The 12,657-nt window shown below is 43.1% G+C and overlaps 2 protein-coding genes across 3 annotated transcripts; one reads left to right on the top strand and one right to left on the bottom strand.

Moving 5' to 3' along the window:
* Positions 1–570: 570 nt before the first annotated feature.
* On the bottom strand, positions 571–4,108 carry supt7l (SPT7 like, STAGA complex subunit gamma). Of its 2 annotated transcripts, none has more exons than XM_008399677.2 (5): positions 4,022–4,108; positions 2,426–2,886; positions 1,643–1,967; positions 1,312–1,549; positions 571–1,006 (listed from the first exon to the last, which is right to left on the bottom strand). In XM_008399677.2, exons 2-5 carry the CDS (start codon positions 2,860–2,862, stop codon positions 702–704), a joined length of 1,305 nt encoding a protein of 434 aa, XP_008397899.1. In that variant the 5' UTR covers positions 2,863–2,886; positions 4,022–4,108; the 3' UTR covers positions 571–701. The 2 variants fall into 2 exon arrangements, with proteins under 2 accessions (XP_008397899.1, XP_008397900.1); XM_008399678.2 differs by having other exon boundaries at positions 3,999–4,049.
* Positions 4,109–5,196: 1,088 nt separating this feature from the next.
* Positions 5,197–10,957, top strand: slc4a1ap (solute carrier family 4 member 1 adaptor protein). Its single transcript, XM_008399676.2, has 14 exons — positions 5,197–5,944; positions 6,391–6,589; positions 6,670–6,798; positions 6,877–6,937; positions 7,014–7,153; positions 7,220–7,380; positions 8,074–8,143; positions 8,252–8,441; positions 8,519–8,615; positions 8,695–8,917; positions 9,363–9,434; positions 9,707–9,798; positions 9,877–9,946; positions 10,267–10,957. The coding sequence occupies exons 1-14, from the start codon at positions 5,261–5,263 to the stop codon at positions 10,314–10,316; spliced, it is 2,238 nt and encodes a 745-aa protein (XP_008397898.2). The 5' UTR covers positions 5,197–5,260; the 3' UTR covers positions 10,317–10,957.
* Positions 10,958–12,657: the final 1,700 nt, after the last annotated feature.

Below are 12,657 nucleotides of genomic sequence, written 5' to 3'. Positions count from 1 at the left end.
TATATATATATATCAGTGTGTACATCTATAGCACTTTGACTTTCTTCATTTATTGAAAAAACATTAATGCCCTGTACATTGTAAAGTTGTTCCATAAACCTTTAAAAAAGAATTAGTGCAACAGTGTTCTATCTATTACTCTTCTCCATTTACTGACTTTACTAATCGTCTTTGGTCTTCTTCATATAGTTTTAGGTCACGAAATGCCAGTTTTCAAATGTTTAGTTCAAATGAACTAAACATTTCTTACATTTTGCATTTAGAGATATTTTCTTCCCTGCATCCTGAATGGCTGAACAACTGTCGAGCATGGTGGTGGAGGTTTAATGACTCAGGTTTGTTGTGCAGCCACAGAACCCTGGTAAATATTCTGGAATTAGATGCTCTGTAAATACCGCGTAATTGTATTTTATTTTTTTAACCGTGCATAAATTTTCTGGTTTCCCATGGTACCAACTGTGAGAATTCTTGTACAGTTTAATAAAAAATCCTGATGAGAAAAATCAAACAAGATAGTAAAGAAAATGTTGGTTTTTTTAAATTTATTAACAAAGTACAATAATTACATTTCACAATTATTTCTGAGAAATTATAAAACACTTCTAAAAAGAAAAAAAAGTACAACATTCCCCCCGCTATCCTGTCTTCACTGCGGAACGATAAAGACAGACACGAAGACGGATTCTGTGAGTTTTAAATTTTCACATCTTCTTAATCCGTTTCTTGGGTCTCTGGTTAAAGACTGGCGACGTTCCCATCAGCGAGTCGGGCGAATGCGAAGCGTAGCTGCCTTCAGACGCCGCCCCTCCTGGTGAAGGCGCCATGGCTCCTCCAGACTCGCTCATGGTGGACATGGGATCCCCCTCTTCGAACACGTCTCCGCTCAGGACGCCGTGGTGATGATGATGATGCTGATGATGATGACCAGCACCCTGACCTTCCTCGCCATCCTGGGGTTCCATCTTTACTTGGGGCCAAAGAGGGGAGTTGTTGGCCGCGCCACCACCTTGTGAAGAAATAAACTTAAAACTGTAGTTATTGTTCTGAATAAAAAAATGCATCAAACATTTATGTAATATGATTTTAATCAAATGATGTAAATGAGCAAATCAAACTGTTGCTGCTAACATATCACTAGTTGAAGAGTGTGCACGCCTATGCAGCCAGATTATTGGAGTTATTGTGTTCGTGTTTGTTTTTCAGTTGAATCCTTAGCATATATGTCACATTAAGGGAAGTCTTTAAATAACACATTGTGATTACAAATGATAGTAACACCCATCTTTAAGATGCAGCAAGCAGTGGTCTCACCTGAAGTGTGAGGGGAGTGGTCAGAATCTAAGCCTGCTGCCAGCCTCTCTGCGTGGGCCCCGAGGACCCCCATGGGTAAAGCCTGGTCCCCAGAGGCCAGGTCGGCCTCCAGCTCCTCACTTACAGGGAAGGGAATGTCACTCAGAGGCTCGTCCTTGATCTTTAGCGGTTTGGAGTCTTCCATGGCTTTCTCTGGATTCACCAGACGCTCATATTCTTCTGACAGCTCTTTGGTAACCTAGAAGACAAAAAACTGTTGTTTCTGTTTTCTGCTGTAAAAATAAATAAATAAATAAAAATAAAGAGCTAAATAAGCTTGAAATCATCTCACCTGCAGCATGTAGCTGTGATAGTCCTTGATCCTGACTTGCCAGAAGCGCTGGAGGGCCAGCATGCTGCCAATGCCCACCTCGTGGAACACCTGCTCCACCACGTCCGGGAAGGGCGTGGCTCCCAGCCTGGCCTCGCGGTCCACCGCTACTCGCAGGAGCTGGGTGAGGCGCAGGTAGTGTTCATGGACCAAGTCGGTCAGGGTCTCCAGGACGCTTTCCTGGGCGGACTCAAAGCCGGCATGAGCCAGCACCGTGGCTACCGACTGATAGAGGAGCTGCCTGCAGGAGGGCCAACTCAGCTCTGTGACTGTTTCACCTTTCCCTCTGAAAGGGCGGAGAAACACAAAGGGATTCTTCAGCACAGAACCACAAGTCTTGGCTCAAAGTGTCTTGTGAAAGTATACAGAATAAATAATAGAAAATAAATAGTTGGTAATTATTGTTGGCTATTATATATCAAGAGTCATGAGCTCCCACTTGGCCTACCAATGGAATATTCAGCCTGTCTGACAGGGGTCCCACAGCAGTAGTAGCTTAATACAAATTCATGCCACACTTTTCAGATTTATTTGTTAAAAATATTGAAGACTATGCAACATTCTCCTTTGACATGCAAGTTATTCACTACTCTGTGTTGGTCAATTACATAGAAGCCCAAGAAAGCACAGTGAAGTTTGTGGTTGGAAATCTGTAAAGGTTTGAGTATGAGTACTTTTTGCAAGGTATCCTTATCTGTCATTGGCACAATGTTGAATGTTAAAGAGGCGACATCTCAAACTTACTTGTAGAATTCACTCTCAGGGTCACTATGGCGAAGCTGAAAGGGCTGGTGAGGGTCTTTGCTGTCTACGGGCAGCAGATCGTCTGGCACGGCGGGTGGAGTGGGAGGACGCAGCGGCAGGTTGGCTTCAGTCTCCTCTGGCCGGCTACCGCCCTCTGAGGATGCCGAGCTCTGACCCTGAGCCTGGCCCTGGGCCGCCGCCAGGAGAGCTCGCAGGCGGCGGGCGTGCTGGCACAGCTGCACCGTGTGAATGGTGAGGCTGCACGGCTCTGAGGGGATGTCCAGCATCGTGGTGGGCCGGGGGCGCTGGGCCGACGGCTGGTGCAGGGGCGGGTCCTGCATCTCCACGGACCGAAACTCGCGCTGGAGCAGGTCGAAGGAGCTGCGACTGGGGGGAGCCCCGGAGGGTCCAGGGATCTCACCCCAGTAACGCATCATGATTAATTCAGACCTGAGTCGAGACTGTACATGAAAGAAAGGAGAAGAAATATATTCCTTATCAGATAAAGTATTTTCAAGTTGATTAAGAAAAAAAAAAATCTGACCAAAATAACTGACATGCAGTGCCTGGTCAAAATATTAACACTTCTAGGTCTCTTAACATTTTGTCACATTGCAATCACAAACTTCAATACAATTTATTTGGATTTTATGTGACAGAAAAAGACAAAGTATTGTAAGTCTAGTATCTATTTGTATCCAGCACCCTCTACTTTGGTACCTCAAATTAAAATGTAGTGCAGCTAATTACCATCCAAGGTCCGCTTATTACTAAAGAGTTCAAGTTTAACTGCGAGTATTCTGTGAAGGCCTCGGAAATTTGTTGGAGAACTTCAGTGAACAAACATCATCATGAAGATGAAGCAACAGAAGTTTAAAGTGGGCTTACAACAGTTTGCCAAAAGCCACTTAAAGGCAAGAAATTGAAACTTTTTCTATTTGTAAAATACACTAAATCCATGCATCCTTTCACTTAGTCATTATTTCCTGATCTGTCTAAAAAAAATCGCATTCAAATTCACTACATTTTACATTGAAGTTTGTACTTCACATTTAAATGTAAAAAGTATCCAGATTGGACTGGATATTTTTGCAAGATACTGTAACCAACTTTCCAGACAAACTGCTTTCTGTAAGCAAATTAGCTAAATATTTAAATGAACTACACATTTTGCATTTCAAATTCAAAATGTGCATGTTTCTGTTAATTAGTAAACTGTTTCAGATAGTTTAGTCCAAATTTTTATAAAGTGTCAGTGACTGGATTCTTAACATGAAAGTCGAGACGGATGGCAGTCACACAATATATCAAAATGAAAACAAATTGATATACTGCTTTTTGATTCAGCAAAGCCGAAATATGGAGTTCCTATCGTTAATACATACGAACTGAAAGACATAATTAATGAAACCTTTTGCATGTGGAAATGTTGAATAAAAGAAAAATTGTCACATTTTTGTTTGGAGTTTTGTGCAAAAAAAATACAGAACAAATCCGTATAATACGACAACAAGGAACTAAGCTAACATTGAGGCACTTTTTGTTCGTATTTCGTTATATAGATAATAATTACATAAAATAAAGCTTGGAAGTTACCCTCAGATGCCAAAACGTCTTCGGTTTCGAACGGAAGCTGGATAGTAGCTAGGCTAGCGGCTTTGGGCGACGCTGAAGTTTGTATCTGATTCGAAACAACCGAGCGAGTTCTTTGTTAAAGGGCCATTCCGCAGCTTTTAAGCAACCCATTTTTCAAATTTTCAATTTAAAAATGGTGTACACTACAGTGGATTATTTGACAAGGTCTAAAACGTCACAACGCATCTTTTTTAAAGCCTACAATGTATTAATAAAGAACATTTTCAATGCTGTTTTGACCATGTAGATCAAATTAGAACTCCAATACACTGAATGTTCATCAGTTTACATTGAAGTCAAATTATTTAAAATACAAGTTATTGTTTGCTTAGACCTCTTCTTTTTTTGAAAATGGAAAAACTCAAGAAAAAAATAAAATACTAAATAAGAACATTATTTTTTAACAAATTTTAAAAGTAAGGTCATTTTTTTTTAAATCTCTAAAGTCAGGCAGTGAAAAAAAGATGATCCAATGACGTGTTAGAAGGCAATTTACAGATTAATATTATTTATTTAGCTTGGATTATGATAAATGTTTCTTTTGTTATTATTTATCCATTCACATTATGTCTTCATTTAATGATATGTTATTTCTATTTACAGTACTGAATAAATGCATACATATCTTATACCAGGTCACATTAGTCTTATGTGTTTTGACTGTTTATAAATGTCCTAAGAAGAGCTGTACTCTTGTACTGTTTACTGTACAATGACAACATAGTGTCATCTAAATTAATACATAGTCATTTGAGAGTTTTTATACCAAGGTTTCACAGATCAACAACCATGTTTAAAGGAATCTGGATTTATTTTCGGCAAAATCCAACTTTGTCCGAATTAAGTACTTTAAATTTTGAAATAGAGTTGATGACTCCTTACAACTGGTGGGATGGCCCTTTAATATACAAATACAAATCAAATGGTAACTTCAGCGTTGTTTCATTTTCGTTTGTCCGTGCTTTTAAGCGGACTTGCAGATTAGTTCCGTTACCTTTTAAACTCAATCTTTGATAGAATTACAATGATATTTTTAGCGCTTTAAAATAAATCTAATGTAAGTTAATAACATGTTTTGTCTTGTGTTTTTGCGTTGATAGTGTTTTTGTTTGATTTTAGACACTTAATACCCGGATTAATTTCTCAGTTGCACCAAATGAACCTTGACGCTTCCTCCGTGCTAACAGACGTGAGGTAAACATGGAGGAAGAAACACAGTCAGAAGTAGAAAAGAAGGTGAATTTAGACACTGAAGAGGGGAACAAGCCCACAGGGAAAGAAGAAACCAAATCCGATACAAAGATAGAGGATACCTTTAAAAAACCGGCTATTTTTGCGGCGCCTTCGCTTGCTAGCAAACGCATAAACAAGGTGGACAATGTGTGTGAAGCTGCCACCGATGCTGCTGCTGGAGAAAATGAGCGAAAAGATGACAGAGATGTCGACAAGACTAAGAAACAAGAAGTTAAAGCGAAGGCAGCTCCTGTCAAAGCTGAGATGTTCCCCCCTCTGCCGTACACAGAGCCCCCCTGGGGGGGTCCTCCATCAGAATCCCCCTACGCATTGGAAATCCTCAAAAACGGCACCATAGTGGACACTGTTACCCTCACCCACCGGAGCTACTTTGTGGTCGGGAGGCTACCTGTGTGTGACGTCTCCCTGGAGCACCCGTCCATCTCCAGGTACCATGCGGTGATCCAGTACCGAGGCCACACCGGGGAGGAGGGCTGCGTGGGTGAGGAGAGGGGCTTCTATGTCCACGACCTGGGGAGCACACACGGCACGGTGGTCAACAAGAACAGGATCCCCCCGAAGACCTACATCAGACTGAAGGTGGGACACGTGTTGAAGTTTGGAGGAAGCACCCGGCTGTTTATCCTGCAGGTGGGTCCTTTTCTACAGATAAGTAATTCCAGAAAAAAAAAAATCATGTAATTTATGTGCAACGCGATACCAGAAAGTCTTCATTCAGCCGTTTTATGATGTTGAAATAGAGAATAACCAAGTGCAGCCCATGATTCAATAACAACAGTAACTATTAGTTGATCTGTGTTTGGGATTATTGTACATACTGATACATTACCTCTTGAATCCAATTAAACCAGCAGGGATGTGCTTAGTTTTCCTATCGTGATTTAATTTACAGTTATTAAAGAACCTGAAATCTGCCCAGTCAGATAACTGACATAATTTCCTCATCTTTAAAGCTCTCTGAATTCTCTATAGTAAATTAAAATTAAACTCTGGACCATCCTTCAGGAGTCGATTATCCAGCAGAAACGATATCCGAGGTTGTCCCCAACTCGAGGTCCTTCGCTTTTCCTCCACAGGGTCCGGAGTCTGATGAGGAAGAGGAGTCCGAGCTGACGGTGACGGAGCTGAGGGAGCGAGCCCGCAAACAGAGAGCAGAGCTGGAAAAGAGGATGATGGGAGACCTCTCTGACGGAGAGGAGGACGAGGAAAATGGCGAAGGCAAAAAGAGCCAGAGAGAAGCGTCAAAGGAAGACTCTGGATGCACGTGGGGAATGGGTGAGTGAATGTGCTTTCTTTGAGTCAAACGCCCCGTCCGCTTCGTTTGATGCTTCTACGTCTATAAATCCATCCCGCAGAAGAGGATGCAGCTCCGGAGGAAGACGAGAACGAGGAAAACCCCTTCTCAACCGAGTTCCACGAAGACCAGGAGGCAGCTTACCTGAAAGACCCGAAGAAGGCTCTGCAGGGATTCTACGACAGAGAGGGTGACTTTCCGCAGAACCCAGCCGCCTCTCTGCCGTTGCGTTTCATCCGAGTGTCTAACCTGGGGTTTCTGCCTGCAGGCGAGGAGCTGGAGTTTGAATACGAAGACAAAAATCACGGCACGTGGCTCTGCAGGATAAAGTTAGTGATCTCACGCACCCATGTCACGAGTTTCCCTAAAAACACCTTTAAGCCTCACTCATGTCCGTCCCTTCAGGCTGCCGGTGGACGACGCCTTGGGCCGACAGCTGGTTGCCGAAGTGACGCACACGGGGAAGAAGAAGGAGGCAGCCGTCCAGTGCTGCCTGGAGGCCTGCCGGATGCTGGAGGCCCGAGGGCTGCTGAGGCAGGAAGCAGGTGAGAGCTCGGCCCAGAGGAAAACATCCGCTGGAGTCCGCTGCTACTGCTGACCTTTGGTTTCAGTCTCGCGCAAACGAAAGAAGAAAAACTGGGAGGACGAGGACTACTACGACAGCGACGACGACACTTTCCTGGATCGGACCGGCACAGTTGAGAGGAAGAGGCAGGAGCGAATGAAGAAGGCCGGGAAGATCGAGGAGCGGACCGAGACCTATGAGTCTTTGGTAAACGTGACGCATGGTTTTACACTCAATGTGGAACAATAATGGAGAGCAAAAAAACTTGGTGTGTAACTACAGACAGGTGTACAAGTTACTTTGGATGACTTTTAAATGTTTTCATCATGCACGTTAAAATTAGATTAATAAAAATATGAGATGCATATGTAGAGGCCAACAAAATGAATTTTCTTATAGACGATGATTGTTTATGTCAGCTTTCATCATTGATCAGGCTGCACAACATGCACTTTTATTTTTTTTAATCACAGTTTCATTTTACACAAAATCCATGTAGTGAATAACTGCCGGAACTTAATTATTTGAGTGCCATCTATTCTGGCTCTCTGTTCCTGTTACATATTTATTAGTAAAATCATGAAGCTCTGACCGAGTTTTATATTGGGTAGAGGTTAGAGTTGTAACACTTTTATCTTGCCAATTCCGAACAGCAATTTACCAATAAATTGATTTTTCTCTACTTTCTGTAAAAAAAAAAATGTAATAACAATAACATTTTTCCTACAAAATAAAGAAACATTTAACAAAAATCCCAAAGCCCAACATTGCCAGATTTCTTCCATTACGAGCTGGAAAATAAATGTTTTTTGAATGTGAATGTGGACAAAAACCATTTTACTGTCATTCCTTTAAAATTCAATGTGAAGACACTAAACACTTTTATTTGCTGTTGCTCAGGTGGCCAAGCTGTCCTCTGTGGAGAAGGAGCTGGCAGATGCTCAGAAAAAGCTAAGTAGCGGTAAAGCAGGTGCGTCCATCTCCACCTGCAGGAAAAACAGCTCCACAGGTGTTTTAAGACTTCCGCTTTGAAAAGCCGTGGTGTTTTTTTTTTTCCCCCCATGTTTCCTCCTTGCAGGCTCTTCGGCCTCCTCCACGGAGGACTCGCTGGACGCCTTCATGACGGCGGTGCGGAGCGAGGCTGCGATGGACGGCGTGGAGCGCAGGAAGCTCCACGTGCACGTGGCCGACCTGCGCAAAGAGGCCCAGCGGCTCCGTAGGCTGGTGGACCTGACTCGGCCGGCGCAGATGCCCTCGCTGCTCCCCGGGTGAGATGTTCTCCCCATCAAAAGCTCAACTGTTTGATTCAGATCTGTTTCTAAAGCTGAGGTTGCCGTGATCATAGTGGAAGCTCAGAGGCGGAGAAGCCCAAGAAGAGCTTACCGCTGTTTGGAGCCATGAAGGGAGGAAGCAAATTCAAACTGAAGACGGGAACCATAGGGGTGAGCGTTCCGGATCCCTCGGAAAAGTCTCGTCTTTGTCCTCCGGGTTCTGCCGCTCAGCCTCTCCTCTCTGCTGTAGAAGCTGCCTCCCAAGCGGCCCAACCTGCCCGCTGAGCTCTTCAACATGAAAGAGCTTCCACCCGCAGGCGAGGAAGAGGAGGAGGACGAGGAGGAAAAAGAGGAGGAGGTGGCAGATAGGAGTAAAGATGACGGAGATGAATGCAGTGCCGCCCAAACCAAATCTGACTGTGAAGAATCCAGCATTCCTCCGGGGCAGCTGAAAGACTCTGAGGAGGTCAAAGGTAAAAACAGCTGTTTGCTCCTGCTTTTCAGACTGGTTCTGACCTTTTCATGCCACTAGGTGGCAGCATTATCTACCAGCCTTCTCATAAAATGCACATAGTTCCTCTGACCTTCTGCTTTCACTACTTTGGATTTTCCTCAAAGGTAATTTCTAGGTTTTTCAGACACTTTTTGGACATCAGAATAAAAATGTTGTAAAACAGGAATTTAAAACCCAAAATAAGGATGCTGAACCGGTGATGAGCCGAGTTAAGTAGCAAATTTTATCTAGGTGTTTTCCATATCTATAAGTAAAATAGACATGGAAAAATATTTCTATTTCCAGACTTCTCTATCTCTCTGTATAGTTGTCTGTCCTTCCCTCCTCCCTTCTGCTTTTTTTCTTCTTTTTTTATCTTCCTGTCTTCTGTGATCTGATCATTTTACGTTACGTATCATATTCAGAGCAAAAGCTGAAGAAGAGCGATAAAGCAGAGCCGCAGGTTCCTCTGAAGCCGTCAGCCACCATGAGCCCAGGTGAGTCTGTCGGTCTTCCATCCTGCATTAGGAGCTACTGCTTTGTTGGTTCCCAGGGAACCAGGGTGACTTAACTCTTAGAAACTGACTCAGACTAAACCAAACCTTCAGTCTTTCTTAACCTTAATTTTACAGATCATTACTGAGCACCAAAGGGGAAACTTGTAACAATGACCTCCAGCTGCTCAGAGTTCATCGTTGTGTGAATTTGTTTCTTGTCTGTGAAGCTGGAGGCAACCGTAACGCTGCAATTTCACTCGTGTTGTTCACAGAGTCGAAGGCAGGGGGCGAAGCAGAGCCTGCAGCTGCAGCAGCAGCAGGGCCCAGTCCCAGGAAGAAGAAGAGAGTGATGGGCCCCAGCAGGGTAGGCCCCTCACACCTTCCAATGTGTTAGCTGGGCGCTCAGTATGAACTGACTCCAGTCCTTGATGTGTCTCCACAGCCTCCAGTGCAGCTGTCAGGACAGTATCCACAGGATGACCCTGACTACTCCGTGTGGCTGCCGCCTGCAGGTAAACAACCGGCCGGTCAGCTGACCTTACCCCACCCAGCTCATCAGGCGGCTCTGTGGAAAAGTTGTTTTCTTAAACATTTCTCTAAAACCTTCCTTTAAATCTCTTCCGAGGCTGGTGAGGAAGAAATATGTGGGCTGCATGTCATAAACTGGCCTTTACGGTTTGTTTGTGCCGCCGAGGAATGCACATCAGTTTCTCACGCGTCAAGATAAACATGAATAAAAGGAGTGTTGGAACAGCTGCCAGGCGGGAGCTTTAATTCAGAGACACGTCTGACTGGACGAGGAAGTGATTCACAGCCTCCTCTTTTCTCACAGGTCAGACAGGAGACGGTCGAACTCACCTCAACGACAAGTTCGGCTACTGAGGAGGACCGACACAGACGTCAACGAGCAAGGAAGCAGCTCGTCATCGGCCTCGGTGCTGGAAGGGAAGCGGTTGAATTTACCACTTTTTGTTTGGACCAGAGGAGGCAAAGCAGCATCCGAATCATCCTGCTTTTTATTCTTTAGCTGCTCTTCCTGCAAGACGAACACACCTGACACCCGGTCTGCGCCCCGCTCCCGTTCGGCTTCAGTCGATCGCTGGCGTAACCTTTAACCGCTTCTCCCCTGCAAAAGGGAGGGAGTGTGTGTATGTGTGTCTGAGGAAGAGAGGGAGAGCATAGCAGCAGCTTTTCTGACCATCTGGACACTTGGATGGCGTACTAGATGAAACGTAAGCTGATAATGACTCAAGCTAAGTGGAGTGTGTGTGTGGAGTGTGTGTTTCCGTGAGCGTACCCACACACACACACACAGTCCAAACCCAACCCTCTCGAAGTTCTCTTTTTAACAAGATTGCCTCTGTGAGAGCTCGGTGATTCCTTTCTCTGTGAAATCCCACTCAGTGTTGTTTTCTTAAACTGCAGCCACACGTCCCACCCTCTGCTACTGTCTTTTAAACACAACAATAATAAATGGAAACTCTATTTTGTAAAATAATAAAGTAGTACATAACTACAAAGAGCAAAAGTTTTTGATTCTGTCAGCTGGTGGTGAAAACAATCTGCTCATATAAGCCGTAGTGCAAGACAGTCGAGAACATTTTTGAGCAGTTCCGTTTTTGTTTTGCATAAATTCGACTTTTATTTTAGTTGGTTGCAATCTTCTGTTTAACCACCAGGTTTTAGTAAAGGGATATTTCATATGAAAAGTGGAGATTCTGGAGAATCAAAGACTGTTTGTTTCATATGCATGGTTCCTCTGCGGTATGGAATATAATTTAATTATCTCTCAGAAATAGGTAGTCTTTGAATGTTGAGAAATATTGGATTTTCTCTTTTCTATCCTCTAAAGGTTTAATGGATCTGTTTGTTTGTCCCTCCACTCATTCAATCTATTCCTCCATATGTTAATCTAGTTTCTCAGCTAAATAATCATCAGCTTGTTCATCTGTTGATTCTTCATCATTCATCCATATAGTTTTATCCCCTCAATCCTTTTGGTATTCATCCATCTATTTTATCAGTTTTTTTCTATACATTTAATTCTTTAATCAGTCCATTCTCTCCTTTTGTCTCATCCAACTAATCAGTTTTCCCCTCCATCTATCATTCCATCCCCTCATCCTTTCTTACATACCTACGTGAAGAGTGAACCAGTTAAACAGTTATGGGTTTGAATCGCAGCCTGGAGCTTTTCTTCAAGGCGTTTGCATCTCTGGGTACTCTGGCTTTCCTCCAGACTCCAACAACATGACTAAGGTTAATTGGGTTCTTTAAATTGCCCTTCGGTACGAGTGTGTGCATGATCGTTTAACCTGTGTGACCTGTCCAAGGTGTACCGCTCTCACCCAATGACCGCTGGAGATAATCCGGTTGCCCCCAGCGACCCTGCAAGCAGGTGTAGAGGACGGATGGACTACTCCTCAATTGCAGCTGCACGTCTCAGATTTTCCACATGTGGAGATTAAAGCTTTTGCACATTCTTTACAAAATAGCCGAAGCTCAGTCAGACCGAGTGGAAAGCGTCTTAACAGGAGTTTTTAAGTCATGCCACAGATTCTATCACATAAATATGCTTTGATCTAAACGTTTCCATTCTAGCTCTGGCTGTATGTTTAGGGTTAGAAAGTGAAGCTCCAATCTCAAGTCTTTGCAGCTTCTAACTGGTTTTCTTCCTGTATGAAGCTCTAGAAATGTTCCTAAAAACCAGAAGTCTGCAACCTTTACAATCCAAAGAGCCATTTTTTTACCGTCAGTCCAGCTAAAGATAACTTCAGAACTATAAATGATCTTTTGACAAAAAAAAAAAACTTAAAATTTTCAATAAATATCTTCTATAGGAAATGTATTTTTATATGACCACCAGTATGTAATTCCTTGACTATAAAGTAAAGGAAAAACAACTTCAGCACAAAGATGATGTACACATTTTTTTCCTATTTGTGGTAAACGTAAGAAAGCATCTAAAAAAATATATTACTGGTAATTTTGGGGTTACTCTTGTTAAAATTTTATGACATCTTTCCACAAAAAAACCCCCGAAAATGTGCTTAAATTTGCATTTTTTGTAATATTTACATTTCAAAACATTACATTTTTCATTTTAGCCAAAACTATGAAGAGCCTGCAAAGCCTTTCCACAGACTCTGACCAGCTTTAGTGTCTCTGCTGAACACAGCATACTCATGGCATGATGCTGCCACCACCGTGTTTCATAACAGGG

Source organism: Poecilia reticulata, linkage group LG22 (genome assembly GCF_000633615.1).
Source record: "Poecilia reticulata strain Guanapo linkage group LG22, Guppy_female_1.0+MT, whole genome shotgun sequence".
In the NCBI taxonomy this organism is placed as follows: Eukaryota; Metazoa; Chordata; class Actinopteri; order Cyprinodontiformes; family Poeciliidae; genus Poecilia; species Poecilia reticulata.
The sequence above is the reverse complement of the archived record's forward strand: the minus strand, read 5'-3'. Positions and strand labels throughout refer to the sequence as shown.

Excerpts from the sequence above, each read along its gene's own strand:
- supt7l (XM_008399677.2), bottom strand. The coding sequence starts at position 2,862 with ATGATGCGTTACTGGGGTGAGATCCCTGGACCCTCCGGGGCTCCCCCC. Across the intron at positions 1,968-2,425 it reads CCTGAGAGTGAATTCTACAA|AGGGAAAGGTGAAACAGTCA; the intron begins GTAAGTTTGAGA and ends CCGCCCTTTCAG. Across the intron at positions 1,007-1,311 it reads CCACTCCCCTCACACTTCAG|GTGGTGGCGCGGCCAACAAC; the intron begins GTGAGACCACTG and ends TTTCTTCACAAG.
- slc4a1ap (XM_008399676.2), top strand. The coding sequence starts at position 5,261 with ATGGAGGAAGAAACACAGTCAGAAGTAGAAAAGAAGGTGAATTTAGAC. Across the intron at positions 5,945-6,390 it reads CCCGGCTGTTTATCCTGCAG|GGTCCGGAGTCTGATGAGGA; the intron begins GTGGGTCCTTTT and ends TTTCCTCCACAG. Across the intron at positions 8,442-8,518 it reads ATGCCCTCGCTGCTCCCCGG|TGGAAGCTCAGAGGCGGAGA; the intron begins GTGAGATGTTCT and ends CCGTGATCATAG.